This window comes from Oncorhynchus gorbuscha, linkage group LG11, assembly GCF_021184085.1.
Source record: "Oncorhynchus gorbuscha isolate QuinsamMale2020 ecotype Even-year linkage group LG11, OgorEven_v1.0, whole genome shotgun sequence".
NCBI classification, from domain to species: domain Eukaryota; kingdom Metazoa; phylum Chordata; class Actinopteri; order Salmoniformes; family Salmonidae; genus Oncorhynchus; species Oncorhynchus gorbuscha.
In genome coordinates, this window is record NC_060183.1 from 9,078,234 (window position 1) to 9,094,703 (window position 16,470).

General features: G+C 43.0%; 1 protein-coding gene across 1 annotated transcript in view; it reads right to left on the reverse strand.

The window, feature by feature from the left end:
- LOC124048086 (ATP-binding cassette sub-family C member 3-like) overlaps window positions 1–11,107 on the reverse strand; it is an 86,275-nt gene extending 75,168 nt beyond the window's left edge. The window contains exon 1 of the mRNA XM_046368505.1: window positions 10,850–11,107. Coding sequence (XP_046224461.1) covers window positions 10,850–10,885 — 36 coding nt within the window. The 5' untranslated portion in view covers window positions 10,886–11,107. The remainder of the gene's footprint in view (window positions 1–10,849) is intronic.
- Window positions 11,108–16,470: the final 5,363 nt, after the last annotated feature.

Consider the following 16,470-nt stretch of genomic DNA (forward strand, 5'->3'; position numbering starts at 1 on the left):
TATGACCAAATCTGGAATCAAACTCTGTTGACATTGTGGTTTAGTAATTAACGTTCGTAGTTCTTTTGACATCAACACATCAATGTCAACAGTCGTAGCTTTGCAGCTTCTCCCATCCCCCCTATAGTGAAAGTATGTTACACACCCTCTGGTTACGGTGGAAAAGGGAAGTGTGAGCATGTTTGATAAGTTTGCATTGTAAAGGTACTGTATGCAAATAAATCCTTGGCTGACACAAGTTAGCCCCAGTACTGTAAGTCTACTGCTATTTAGCAAAACATTTTATGTGACAACTTGAAAAAGACCATGGAGATAATGAATGTAAAGTTTGTTGCAAGACTATTCCAAAGAATGGCGGCTGAGTACAAAAAGGTTTCTTTTCCCAGAACTCTCTTAGTTTTGGATCTGGGTGCCAAGATTTCTCAATAGCTGCAGTCAGTGTTTACGGTGAGTGTGAAAATTTCCCCATGGCGAATAAAATAATGAGTCATCTACAGTTGAAATGGGAAGTTTACATGCACCTTAGCCAAATACATTTAAACTCAGTTTTTCCACAATTCCTGACATTTAATCTGAGTACAAATTCACAGTCTTAGGTCAATTAGGATCACCACTATGTTTTAAGAATGTGAAATGTCAGAATAATAGTAGAGAGAATGATTTATTTCAGCTTTTCTTTCTTTCATCACATTGCCACTGGGTTAGAAGTTTACATACACTCAATTAGTATTTGGTAGCATTGGCCACAATAAGTTGGGTGAATTTTGGCCCATTCCTCCAGACAGAGCTGGTGTAACTGAGTCAGGTCAGTAGGCCTTTTTCCTCACACATGCATTTTTAGTTCTGCCAACAAATTTCTATAGGATTGAGGTCAGGGCTTTGTGATGATCACTCCAATACATTGACTTTGTTGTCCTTAACCTCTTAAGCCATTTTGCCACAACTTTGGAAGTATGTTTGGGGTCATTGTCCATTTGGAAGACCCATTTACGACCAAGCTTTAACTTCCTGACTGATGTCTTGAGATGTTGCTTCAATATATCCACATAATTTTGCTACCTCATGATGCCATCTATTTTGAGAAGTGCACCAGTCCCTCCTGCAGCAAAGCACCCCCACAACATGATGCTGCCACCCCCGTACTTCACGGTTGGGATGGTGTTCTTTGGCTTGCAAGCCTCCCCCTTTTTCCTCCAAACATAACGATGGTCATTATGGCCAAACAGTTCTATTTTTTGTTTCATCAGACCAGAGGACGTTTCTCCAAAAAGTACGATCTTTGTCCCCATGTTCAGTTGCAAACCATAGTCTGGCTTTTTTAATGGCATTTTGGAGCAGTGGCTTCGTCCTTGCTGAGCGGCCTTTCAGGTTACGTCAATATAGGACTCGTTTTACTGTGGATATAGATACTTTTGTACCTGTTTCCTCCAGCATCTTCACAAGGTCCTTTGCTGTTGTTCTGGGATTGATTTGCACTTTTCACACCAAAGTACGTTCATCTCTAGGAGACAGAACACGTCTCCTTCCTGAGTGGTATGACGGCTGCGTGGTCCCATGGTGTTTATACTTGCGTTCTATTGTTTGTACAGATGAAAGTGGTACCTTCAGGCATTTGGAAATTGCTCCCAAGGATGAACCAGACTTGTAGAGGTCTACACATTTTTTTCTGGGGTCTTGGCTGATTTCTTTTGGTTTTCCCATGATGTCAAGCAAAGAGGCACTGAGTTTGAAGGTAGGCCTTGAAATATATCCAGTTACACCTCCAATTGACTCAAATTATGTCAATTAGCCTATCAGAAACTTCTAAAGCCATGACATAATTTTGTGGAATTTTCCAAGTGGTTTGAAAGGGCACAGTCAACTTAGTTTATGTAAACTTCTGACCCACTGGATGAAAGTGAAATAACCTGTCTATAAACAATTAATTGTGTCATGCACAAAGTAGATGTCCTAACCTACTTGCCAAAACTATAGTTTGTTAACAAGAAATGTGTGGAGTGGTTGAAAAACAAGTTAATGACTCCAACCTAAGTGTATGTAAACTTCTGACTTCAATTGTATATTCTATAACTTCACAGTGCTGAAAATGTTATTCATGGTGCCATTAGAAGCAAGCATTCATAGATAATTTGTCTGATGTCATCTGTGTTCTCTGGGTGATTCGAGCCCTGAACGCTGATTGGCTGAAAGCCGTGGTATACAGTGGGGCAAAAAAGTATTTAGTCAGCCACCAATTGTGCAAGTTCTCCCACTTAAAAAGATGAGAGAGGCCTGTAATTTTCATCATAGGTACACTTCAACTATGACAGACAAAATGAGGAAAGAAAAATCCAGAAAATCACATTGTAGGATTTTTAATGAATTTATTTGCAAATTATGGTGGCTTTTGTCCAACTAAATACTTCTCTAGCAAATGGTAGTGCCTTGGAAATATACAGCACAGGTTACAGCACAGTCGACCTTTCCACTGTAATTCTATTCTATGGAATCCCACGGTTGTTGACACCACTCATCCCACTCGCGTCACACACAGATCCCCTCATGTTTTCACTGTCTGTGTATCCCCTCTTACACAATCTCACTCTCTTAACACAAAACACACACACCTCTCCATGGGTTCTCCCTCCCCCTCTTATACAATCTCACTCTTTTAACACAACACACACACATACACACCTCTCCACGGGTTCTCTCTCTACATTAATCGCCAGATAGTGGGTAATCAGAGGGGATTTGTTAATTAGTTCAGTGTTGTGTACGGGGGGGGGGGGTCTGTAAGCCCTACCAGATAGTTAGCAATACATGTGGCATTCACAGATTGTTTTCCAGTGTTAAGAACCAAAGATCATTAAATCATGTCTTTAAAGTTAATTTTTTCCATTTTAAGTAGAGAACTCGAATGAATGTTGTACTCTGGTTTCTTACATGTTGTATTTACCTGAAGTCTTCTGTCTGAAAAAGCAATACTCAACAATACTTATTATAAAAATGGATTTGGGAGGGAGTTATTCACGACAATCGTTTGGTAATGCCTTGACAACAGTGCCATTTGAATTATCAATACTCATCCGCTGTCCCACAGCACAGCCAGGCATTTCCTACCCTCCATCACCCTCGACAAAAGAAAAGATAATAAGAGTCTAGACGTTATTTCCCCACGCTTTCAGCTGATCGTGGGGGGGGGGTCTTAACCTTGCTTCCTGTCTCTATGAGCTGTGCAACAATGTTGCAGTTTTTGTGATCTCCAATGTGCCATAGAATATTCATGTGTCCAGACTGACAACTTCTCTGAGCCAGATTCATACATCAGTCTAATTATTGTGGATATATCCAAAGAAAAGAAGTGTACACACACACACACACACACACACACACACACACACACACACACACACACACACACACACACACACACACACACACACACACACACACACACACAGGAAACCATATCAGTATGACTCTGCAAGTAAAACTCTTGACTCAGTTCATATACAGGTAGGGTCAGTGTCATCATTGAAGGGTGTGTGTCAAAGATCATAGAATAGAGAATATAATAGAGTAGAATATAACAGAGTCAATCAATCTACAGTTGGGAAATCCGATTAGGTGCCATCACTAGAGCCCTGAGGTTCTTTTAGGAGGCCTGTTGTATTTGAAAGAGCTTTTTACGGTTGTTTAGTGTTGTTGTTTAGCAAGGACACATGTTCTCTCTCTCTCTCTCTCCCTCCCTCCCTTTCTCTCTCTCTCTCCCTCCCTCCCTTTCTCTCTCTCTCCCTCCCTCCCTTTCTCTCTCTCTCTCCCTCCCTCCCTTTCTCTCTCTCTCTCCCTCCCTCCCTCCCTTTCTCTCCTCTCTCTCCCTCCCTCCCTTTCTCTCTCTCTCTCCCTCCCTCCCTTTCTCTCTCTCTCTCTCCCTCCCCCTTTCTCTCTCTCTCTCTCTCCCTCCCCCTTTCTCTATCTCTATCCATTATGTGGTTTGGCTCGCTGGGTTAGACAAGATCACTCACTCAGCAGTGTTGTTTTCAGCTTTATTCAATGTGCCTTAACGACATGAAAATTGATTCTGATTCTGGGAATATTGTTAAGTATTATTTCTGTCAGAATCTCTCACTCTCTCTCTCTCACTCCGTCTCTCTCTGTATCTCTCTCACTCAGTCTCTCTCTGTATCTCTCTCACTCAGTATCTCTCTCTCTCTCTCTCTCTGTCTCTCTCTGTATCCCTCTCACTCACTCTCTCTCTCTCACTCAGTCTCTCTCTGTATCTCTCTCACTCAGTATCTCTCTCACTCAGTCTCTCTCTGTATCTCTCTCACTCAGTATCTCTCTCACTCAGTCTCTCTCTGTATCTCTCTCACTCCGTCTCTCTCTGTATCCCTCTCACTCACTCTCTCTCTCACTCAGTCTCACTCAGTATCTCTCTCACTCAGTCTCTCTCTCTCTCTCTCACTCCGTCTCTCTCTGTATCCCTCTCACTCAGTCTCTCTCTGTATCTCTCTCACTCAGTATCTCTCTGTATCTCTCTCACTCAGTATCTCTCTCACTCAGTCTCTCTCTGTATCCCTCTCACTCAGTCTCTCTCTGTATCCCTCTCACTCAGTCTCTCTCTGTATCCCTCTCACTCCGTCTCTCTCTGTATCCCTCTCACTCCAGTCTCTCTCTGTATCCCTCTCACTCCGTCTCTCTCTGTATCCCTCTCACTCCGTCTCTCTCTGTATCCCTCTCAGTCTCTCTCTGTACTCCTCTCTCTGTATCCCTCTCAGTCTCTCTCTGTATCCCTCTCACTCCGTCTCTCTCTGTATCTCTCACTCAGTCTCTCTCTGTATCTCTCTCACTCAGTCTCTCTCTGTATCTCTCTCACTCAGTCTCTCTCTGTATCCCTCTCACTCAGTCTCTCTGTATCCCTCTCTGTATCCCTCAGTCTCTCTCTGTATCTCTCTCTGTATCCTCTCACTCAGTCTCTCTCTCTCTCTCTCACTCCGTCTCTCTCTGTATCCCTCTCACTCAGTCTCTCTCTGTATCCCTCTCACTCAGTCTCTCTCTGTATCCCTCTCACTCAGTCTCTCTGTATCTCTCTCACTCCGTCTCTCTCTGTATCTCTCTCACTCAGTCTCTCTCTGTATCTCTCTCACTCAGTCTCTCTGTATCTCTCTCACTCAGTCTCTCTCTGTATCCCTCTCACTCAGTCTCTCTGTATCTCTCTCACTCAGTCTCTCTCTGTATCTCTCTCACTCCGTCTCTCTCTGTATCCCTCTCACTCACCTGAAGTCTTCTGTCTGAAAAAGCAATACTCAACAATACTTATTATAAAAATGGATTTGGGAGGGAGTTATTCACGACAATCGTTTGGTAATGCCTTGACAACAGTGCCATTTGAATTATCAATACTCATCCGCTGTCCCACAGCACAGCCAGGCATTTCCTACCCACCATCACCCTCGACAAAAGAAAAGAGAATAAGAGTCTAGACGTTATTTCCCCACGCTTTCAGCTGATCGTGGGGGGGGGGGGGGGGTCTTAACCTTGCTTCCTGTCTCTATGAGCTGTGCAACAATGTTGCAGTTTTTGTGATCTCCAATGTGCCATAGAATATTCATGTGTCCAGACTGACAACTTCTCTGAGCCAGATTCATACATCAGTCTAATTATTGTGGATATATCCAAAGAAAAAAGCTGTGCAACAACACATCTCACAATGTGCCATAGAATATTCATGTGTCCAGACTGACAACACACACACATTCATACATCAGTCTAATTACACACACACACACACACACACACACACACACACACACACACACACACACACACACACACACACACACACACACACACACACACACACACACTTTGAATTCAGGCTGTAACACAACTAAATGTGGAATAAGTCATGATATATTGCTTAATTAAGGAACCAAAGAAACGTGAATCATCTCTGAAAGCTCACAAAGTCATCTGAGGTAAGTCAATACGGTATCAAAGTGAGGGGAGCCAGAGTCATGACGACTGGAATACATTTTGTCAAGTCAGCATTTCAGCAATTCCCTACTTAACGTTAAAACAACACTACTGGAGTCAAACGGATACTGAGAGATTCTGGCCATTAAGACCTTTTTTTCTATTTACCCCGAGTCAGATAAACTCGTGGATTAAATGTTTATGTCTCTGTGTGCAGTTTGAAGGAAGTTGCAGCTATTGCTAAATAGCGTTAGCGCAATGGCTAGAAGTCTACCGGAACAGCGAACACAACTGTTCCAATAGAATTCTAGTCTTTTCTTTAACCCTGGTTTCCAAAATCTCTCCCTTTAAAGTGACCGTGGGATATCCCCGAGTCAAACAGCACTGGGCCGCTTACAGACACTGAAAAACTATATAATCTATTGTGTCCAACATCTAGTTTTCCTCTAAAATACACTACAATTGGAAGTAAATTAAACTGAAACTGGAATTGAATGTCCTGGATGTTTTACCATTCAGTCTGGTGTCACCATTTCTAAACCACATTTCCTAAAGGCTAATGAACATCACACAAAGTCCAGCCCGGCTCCATTCAACTGTAGAAGACAAAGGAAAGTTGAATCATGCCTTCAGCTCACTTCTCTACTTTAAAAACTCACCCCACTGGATGTTGTATAAACATGGTTCACTCGTATCACAAAATAATCAAATATACCGCAAATATCAACAGTACACCTGTTGCAGCAGAGGCAATTCCCGGTGAAGTACTGAAGGCGTTAAGTTACATGCGGTCCACCTGTGTCGAAGACATTACTATTCAAAAGATGCAGAACTAAGAACAGATATAGCCCTGGGTTCACCCCAGACTTGACTGCTCTTGACCAGCACACAAACATCCTGTGGCATTCTTTATTATCATCAAATAGTCCCCATAATATGCAACTTTTCAGGGAAGTCAGGAACCAATATACTCAGTCAGTCAGGAAAGCAAAGACGAGATTATTCAAACAGAAATTTGCATCCTGTAGCTCGAACTCCAAAATGTTTTGGGACACTGTAAAGTCCATGGAGAATAAGAGCACCTCCTCCCAGCTGCCCACTGCACTGAGGAAACACTGTCACCACCGATAAATCTACGATAATTGATCATTTCAATAAGCATTTTTCTACGGCTGGCCATGCTTTCCCCTGGCTAACCCTACACCGGCCATCATCTCTGCACCCCCTGCAGAAACTTGCCCAAGACCCCCCCCCCTCGCTTCTCCTTCACCCAAATCCAGACAGCTGGTGTTCAAAGAGCTGCAAAATCTGCACAGCAGTCGTCATCGACCTGGCCAAGGCTTTCGACTCGGTCAATCACCGCATTTTTATCGGCAGACTCAATAGCCTTGGTTTCTCAAATGACTGCCTCGCCTGGTTCACCAACTACTTCTCAGATAGAATTCAGTGTGTTAAATCGGAGGGCCTGTTGTCCGGACCTCTGGCAGTCTCTATGAGGGTGTCACAGGGTTCAATTCTCGGGCCGACAATTTTCTCTGTATATCAATGATGTCGCTCTTGCTGCTGGTGATTCTCTGATCCATCTCTACGCAGACGACACCAGTCTGTATACATCTGGCCCTTCTTTGGACACTGTGTTAACTAACCTCCAGACGAGCTTCAATGCCATACAACTCTCCTTCCGTGGCCTCCAACTGCTTTTAAATGCTAGTAAAACTAAGTGCTCTTCAACTGATTGCTGCCCGCAACCTCCCGCCTGACTAGCGTCATTACTCTGGACAGTTCTGACTTAGAATATGTGGACAACTACAAATACCTAGGTGTCTGGTTAGACTGTAAACTCTCCTTCCAGACTCACATTAAGCATCTCCAATCCAAAACTAAATCTAGAATCTGCTTCCTATTTCCCAACAAAGCCGCCTTCACTCATGCTGCCAAACATACACTCTTAAAACTGACTATCCTACCTCTCCTTGACTTCAGCAATGTCATTTACAAAATAGCCTCCAACACTACTCAGCAAACTGGATGCATTCTATCACAGTGCCATCCGTTTTGTCACCAAAGCCCCATATACCACCCACCACTGCGACTTGTATGCTCTCATTGGCTGGCCCTCACTACATAGTCGTCACCAAACCCACTGGCTCCAGGTCATCTATCAGTCTACGCTAGGTAAAGCTCCGCATCAGCAGCTTTTGACTGTCAGTGACTGACCGTGTTGTAGTCACTCAATTAGCCAATGTCAAGTAAAACATTTTTGATGGGTAAGTTAGTCTAGCAGTCAGCTATCAAAACTTAGTAGTGTTCATGGTCGAATTACCGACCGTTGATTTTGTTAGTCACTCGCAGTCAGATATCATATTAAAAACGGACAACATTTCTCTCCACTCCACGGGCAAAAATGTGTTTAGTTGCAGGAAATGAGTTACAAAAATGGTTAAATCCTCTCACTGCGCCCTTGGCAAGACGTGTAGAATTACAGAAAGTGAACTATAAAACATAAATGTTCTCTCCACTGTCAACGGGGGAGGGGGCTAAAATGTTTGGCTCGCAAGGTGAAAGAATATCGCCTAGAGGCAGTAAAAGGCTAGGGCCCGCTCTGACTGCATGGTGGGTATGAATGTGGGTATACTGTGGCCCCTCATGATGAGTTCACATTTTATGTGGCTCCAACCTCCATCGAAGTTGCCCACCCCTGGGCAGAAACAGGTTTTCCATCCCGAAAATGATGACTTACTTTAAAAAAATTATACATGTAATAAGATCCAATTACTGTTTTTCCTCCATATTAAAATGAGATTGTGTGTGTCTCGGCAATGAAGCCATTCATCTACTTCCCTAGAGTCAGATAAACAGAAACAGCTAACACACTGTAGACCAGGGGTGTAAAACTCTGTAGACCAGGGGTGTAAAACTCTGTAGACCAGGGGTGTACAACTCTGTAGACCAGGGGTGTAAAACTCTGTAGACCAGGGGTGTAAAACTCTGTAGACCAGGGGTGTAAAACTCTGTAGACCAGGGGTGTAAAACTCTGTAGACCAGGGGTGTAAAACTCTGTAGACCAGGGGTGTAAACCTCTGTAGACCAGGGGTGTAAAACTCTGTAGACCAGGGGTGTAAACCTCTGTAGACCAGGGGTGTAAAACTCTTTCCTTGGATGGTCGAGGTGTCTGCTGTTTTTTAAATATTTTTTATACCGTCAATTTAAACCCAGACAACCAGGTGATGGGAGTTCCTTACTAATTAGTGACCTTAATCAATCAAGTACAAGGGAGGAGCAAAAACCTGCAGACACACTGACCTCTGTCATTGTGCTGAAGCTAGTTTCACGACCCAGTGCTAGTTTCCCTAATACTGGACACAGAGGCATAAAAATGGTATCCACAATGGTATTCTGTTGCAGCTAGCGATATTCATGAAGTAAATACCCCCCCCCCTTCCTAGAGGGCTGCGGATCCCAGTTTGAAAAGCCCTGGCCTAGACCAAGTACAGGCAGGCAGCAAAAACATTCAAGGTCCTCATCTCTCACAACTACAGGTCGACCGATTCATCGGAATGGGCGATTAATTGGGGGCGATTTCAAGTTTTCATAATCAGTAATTGGCATTTTTTGAAGCCGATTACATTGCACTCCACGAGGAGACTGCGTGGCAGGCTGACTACCTGTTATGCGAGTGCAGCAAGGAGCCAAGGTAAGTTGCTGGCAAGCATTAAACTTGTAAAAACAATCAATCTTAACATAATCACTAGTTAACTACATTGGCCAGGTCGCAGTTGCAAATGAACTTGTTCTCAACTAGCCTACCTGATTAAATAAAGGTAAAATAAATAAATAAACCGTCCCTGGTTCGAATCCAGGCTGTATCACATCTGTGATTAGGAGTCCCATAGGGCGGCAGACAATTGGCCCAGTGTCGCCTGGGTAGGCCGTCATTGTAAATAAGCATTTGCCTAGTTAAATAAAATGAAAAATGTAAAAAGTGAAATTGTGCATGGTTGAAATTTGGCCAGAGATATTTTAAACTAATTTAACATTTGTTCTGAAATGGGTTGTCTACAGTTTACGGAAAGCATCCAGGACCGAATACATTTCCTTGTTGGTTTATTACACTTTAACTGCGCTCGGTGTCTTGTTTAAATCCCCAACACCAAGCTTTCAAAGATGTATAACTAAACCAAGATAAACCACACCTTGTCGTTTCCAACGCAAACAAATGAGTCAGTGGGCAGAACAAGCAATGATGTGGGCCGAGCCAAGCACGTCCTAGCGATATCCTATTGGCGCGTTCTAGTATACAGCCGTATATTTCCGTTACGGAACGCCTACTCAAGTGCGCCTGTGCAATAACTCTTTTTGCACAGGCGCACTAATTTGCCTTTGCACTCCTAAACAGCGCGATTATTTTATTTTTTTTACTTTGGAAAAGAGTAAAGTCTACACAACTTAGTTCACTCTGTTCATAACTAATTGTAGTTTTTGGAACGGAGTACTGTAGTGAGATGAAATGTTTAATTGAAGAGAATGTGCAGAATGTTTGACAAAATCTCTCGATCCATCTTCTCCCACTGCCCGCAAGTGTGCTTCCTCTCACTACCATATATTTGCTAGTGAGAGGAAACGCCAACCGGATGCTTCACATTTATACACCCAGTGACATCTGGCTCATTGTTATATCTTTAGGTTTATGGTTGTACTGTAACTGCACACCTCCAAAACCAATACCATTAAACATAGCTAAATTAGTCAACTATACCTCTACAGTTTATGCGGTTTACAGATAGAAAACATTGAAGCCAAGATAACGTCCTTGTTTCAGATCCTTGTGATATGCACAAGGTGATCACAACCGTGAACTCAACTGCCTGCCATCCGACAAGCCTTTACTTACCCAGAACGGGAGCTCTGGTCCGCATAAGCGCTCCATGTCCAAGGGGCGCAACGAACGAATGACCCTTTTCCGGCGTTAACAGGTCGGCTCCGTCACTTTCAACTTATTTTGTTCTCGCACAGACAGAGACACGTTAGCGGAGCACGTTGAGTTAATTTGGAATAGTAGTTTGGCTCTGCTTCTGAACAACCCTCCTTCTCTCTCTCTCCTCATTTCAATCTAGAATGCTGTTAGAGGTGAACACTCACACCAATGTTGTACCAGCGTGTTGTGAACAACATTCATAACAACGATAGTGGAATCAGCGGTTTACCTTCAAAATAAAAGGCCTCCATTGAAACTGATGCACACCGATAAATTGTGGAATCATGCCACAAATGTTCTAGATGACGCTAAACAACGTTTGAATGTTGTTATACAAATTCACCAAAGACAAGACAATTATTAGTTAAATTTACCCAAAACAAATCAGTTGAAATCGCATTGTGGATGTATTTAAATTCAGAATTGCATTTGGGGCATTACGTTTATGCTCTGTACAGCCTATGGATGTTTCACCCATGAAATGGGGTATCAGCCTACTCAGTGACATCCACAGAATACAACTTTGTAGAGTTTACACATCTATTAGCGTCTTATAACTTCTTAAAATGTTCACACTTGAGTAAAAGTAAAGCCATGTTAATAGAAAATGACTCAAATAAAAGTGAAAGTCACCCAGTAAAATACTAATTGTGTAACAGTCTAAAACGATTTGGATTTAAAATATACTTCAGTATCAAAAGTAATAGTAATTAATGTATTTTGTTGAATTTATATAACATTCCAACCTTGTTTGGCATTATATAGTACAATTGTTGCATGATTCCACTATTTCTATACATTTGCATTAGTTTCAAGGGGGACTTTAATTTTGAATGCGATCTGCCAATTCCACTATTGTTTCTCACGCTAATGGTGTTCACAGCACACTGGTTGACATTGTCATGATGACAAGAGTCTGCCCACACCCTTACTGTATTAAGGCCACACACACACACACACACACACACACACACACACACACACACACACACACACACACACACACACACACACACACACACACACACACACACACACACACACACACACACACACACACACACAGGAAACCATATCAGTATGACTCTGCAAGTAAAACTCTGTTGACTCAGTTCATATACAGGTAGGGTCAGTGTCATCATTGAAGGGTGTGTGTCAAAGATCATAGAATAGAGAATATAATAGAGTAGAATATAACAGAGTCAATCAATCTACAGTTGGGAAATCCGATTAGGTGCCATCACTAGAGCCCTGAGGTTCTTTTAGGAGGCCTGTTGTGTTTGAAAGAGCTTTTTACGGTTGTTTAGTGTTGTTGGTTTAGCAAGGACACATGTTCTCTCTCTCCCTCCCTCCCTTTCTCTCCCTCCCTTTCTCTCTCTCTCTCTCTCCCTCCCTCCCTTTCTCTCTCTCTCTCCCTCCCTCCCTTCTCTCTCTCTCTCCCTCCCTCCCTTTCTCTCTCTCTCTCTCCTCCCTCCCTTTCTCTCTCTCTCTCCCTCCCTCCCTTTCTCTCTCTCTCTCCCTCCCTCCCTTTCTCTCTCTCTATCCATTATGTGGTTTGGCTCGCTGGGTTAGACAAGATCACTCACTCAGCAGTGTTGTTTTCAGCTTTATTCAATGTGTCTTAACGACATGAAAAAGATTCTGGGAATATTGTTAAGTATTATTTCTGTCAGAATCTCTCACTCTCTCTCTCTCACTCCGTCTCTCTCTGTATCCCTCACTCCAGTCTCTCTCTGTATCCCTCACTCAGTCTCTCTCACTCCGTCTCTCTCTGTATCCCTCACTCAGTCTCTCTCTGTATCCCTCACTCAGTCTCTCTCACTCAGTCTCTCTCTGTATCCCTCACTCAGTCTCTCTCACTCCGTCTCTCTCTGTATCCCTCACTCAGTCTCTCTCTGTATCCCTCTCTCAGTCTCTCTCAGTCTCTCTCTGTATCCTCTCACTCAGTCTCTCTCTGTATCCTCTCACTCAGTCTCTCTCTGTATCCCTCACTCAGTCTCTCTCTACTCACTCAGTCTCTCTCTGTATCCCTCACTCAGTCTCTCTCTGTATCCCTCACTCAGTCTCTCTCACTCAGTCTCTCTCTGTATCCCTCACTCAGTATCTCTCTCACTCCGTCTCTCTCTGTATCCCTCACTCAGTCTCTCTCACTCCGTCTCTCTCTGTATCCCTCACTCAGTCTCTCTCTGTATCCCTCACTCAGTCTCTCTCTGTATCCCTCACTCAGTCTCTCTCACTCCGTCTCTCTCTGTATCCCTCACTCAGTCTCTCTCTGTATCCCTCACTCAGTCTCTCTCACTCAGTCTCTCTCTGTATCCCTCACTCAGTATCTCTCTCACTCAGTCTCTCTCTGTATCCCTCTCACTCAGTCTCTCTCTGTATCCTCTCACTCAGTATCTCTCTCACTCAGTCTCTCTCTGTATCTCTCTCACTCAGTCTCTCTCTGTATCCCTCTCACTCAGTCTCTCTCTGTATCCCTCACTCAGTCTCTCTCTGTATCCTCTCACTCAGTCTCTCTCTGTATCTCTCTCACTCAGTCTCTCTCTGTATCTCTCTCACTCAGTCTCTCTCTGTATCCCTCTCACTCAGTCTCTCTCTGTATCCCTCTCACTCAGTCTCTCTCTGTATCTCTCTCACTCAGTCTCTCTCTGTATCCCTCTCACTCAGTCTCTCTCTGTATCCCTCTCACTCAGTCTCTCTCTGTATCCCTCTCTCAGTCTCTCTCTGTATCCCTCTCACTCAGTCTCTCTCTGTATCCCTCTCACTCAGTCTCTCTCTGTATCCCTCTCACTCAGTCTCTCTCTGTATCCCTCACTCAGTCTCTCTCTGTAAATTTGGCCAGAGATATTTTAAACTAATTTAACATTTGTTCTGAAATGGGTTGTCTACAGTTTACGGAAAGCATCCAGGACCGAATACATTTCCTTGTTGGTTTATTACACTTTAACTGCGCTCGGTGTCTTGTTTAAATCCCCAACACCAAGCTTTCAAAGATGTATAACTAAACCAAGATAAACCACACCTTGTCGTTTCCAACGCAAACAAATGAGTCAGTGGGCAGAACAAGCAATGATGTGGGCCGAGCCAAGCACGTCCTAGCGATATCCTATTGGCGCGTTCTAGTATACAGCCGTATATTTCCGTTACGGAACGCCTACTCAAGTGCGCCTGTGCAATAACTCTTTTTGCACAGGCGCACTAATTTGCCTTTGCACTCCTAAACAGCGCGATTATTTTATTTTTTTTTACTTTGGAAAAGAGTAAAGTCTACACAACTTAGTTCACTCTGTTCATAACTAATTGTAGTTTTTGGAACGGAGTACTGTAGTGAGATGAAATGTTTAATTGAAGAGAATGTGCAGAATGTTTGACAAAATCTCTCGATCCATCTTCTCCCACTGCCCGCAAGTGTGCTTCCTCTCACTACCATATTTGCTAGTGAGAGGAAACGCCAACCGGATGCTTCACATTTATACACCCAGTGACATCTGGCTCATTGTTATATCTTTAGGTTTATGGTTGTACTGTAACTGCACACCTCCAAAACCAATACCATTAAACATAGCTAAATTAGTCAACTATACCTCTACAGTTTATGCGGTTTACAGATAGAAAACATTGAAGCCAAGATAACGTCCTTGTTTCAGATCCTTGTGATATGCACAAGGTGATCACAACCGTGAACTCAACTGCCTGCCATCCGACAAGCCTTTACTTACCCAGAACGGGAGCTCTGGTCCGCATAAGCGCTCCATGTCCAAGGGGCGCAACGAACGAATGACCCTTTTCCGGCGTTAACAGGTCGGCTCCGTCACTTTCAACTTATTTTGTTCTCGCACAGACAGAGACACGTTAGCGGAGCACGTTGAGTTAATTTGGAATAGTAGTTTGGCTCTGCTTCTGAACAACCCTCCTTCTCTCTCTCTCCTCATTTCAATCTAGAATGCTGTTAGAGGTGAACACTCACACCAATGTTGTACCAGCGTGTTGTGAACAACATTCATAACAACGATAGTGGAATCAGCGGTTTACCTTCAAAATAAAAGGCCTCCATTGAAACTGATGCACACCGATAAATTGTGGAATCATGCCACAAATGTTCTAGATGACGCTAAACAACGTTTGAATGTTGTTATACAAATTCACCAAAGACAAGACAATTATTAGTTAAATTTACCCAAAACAAATCAGTTGAAATCGCATTGTGGATGTATTTAAATTCAGAATTGCATTTGGGGCATTACGTTTATGCTCTGTACAGCCTATGGATGTTTCACCCATGAAATGGGGTATCAGCCTACTCAGTGACATCCACAGAATACAACTTTGTAGAGTTTACACATCTATTAGCGTCTTATAACTTCTTAAAATGTTCACACTTGAGTAAAAGTAAAGCCATGTTAATAGAAAATGACTCAAGTAAAAGTGAAAGTCACCCAGTAAAATACTAATTGTGTAACAGTCTAAAACGATTTGGATTTAAAATATACTTCAGTATCAAAAGTAATAGTAATTAATGTATTTTGTTGAATTTATATAACATTCCAACCTTGTTTGGCATTATATAGTACAATTGTTGCATGATTCCACTATTTCTACACATTTGCATTAGTTTCAAGGGGGACTTTAATTTTGAATGCGATCTGCCAATTCCACTATTGTTTCTCACGCTAATGGTGTTCACAGCACACTGGTTGACATTGTCATGATGACAAGAGTCCGCCCACACCCTTACTGTATTAAGCACACACACACACACACACACACACACACACACACACACACACACACACACACACACACACACACACACACACACACACACACACACACACACACACACACACACACACACACACACACACAGGAAACCATTTCAGTATGACTCTGCAAGTAAAACTCTGTTGACTCAGTTCATATACAGGTAGGGTCAGTGTCATCATTGAAGGGTGTGTGTCAAAGATCATAGAATAGAGAATATAATAGAGTAGAATATAACAGAGTCAATCAATCTACAGTTGGGAAATCCGATTAGGTGCCATCACTAGAGCCCTGAGGTTCTTTTAGGAGGCCTGTTGTGTTTGAAAGAGCTTTTTACGGTTGTTTAGTGTTGTTGTTTAGCAAGGACACATGTCTCTCTCTCTCTCTCTCTCTCTCTCTCTCTCTCTCTCTCTCTCTCTCTCTCTCTCTCTCTCTCTCTCTCTCTCTCTCTCTCTCTCCATTATGTGGTTTGGCTCGCTGGGTTAGACAAGATCACTCACTCAGCAGTGTTGTTTTCAGCTTTATTCAATGTGTCTTAACGACATGAAAAAGATTCTGGGAATATTGTTAAGTATTATTTCTGTCAGAATCTCTCACTCTCTCTCTCTCACTCCGTCTCTCTCTGTATCCCTCTCACTCAGTCTCTCTCTGTATCTCTCTCACTCCGTCTCTCTCTGTATCTCTCTCACTCTCTCTCTCTCACTCAGTCTCTCTCTGTATCTCTCACTCTCTCTCTCTCACTCAGTCTCTCTCTGTATCTCTCTCACTCCGTCTCT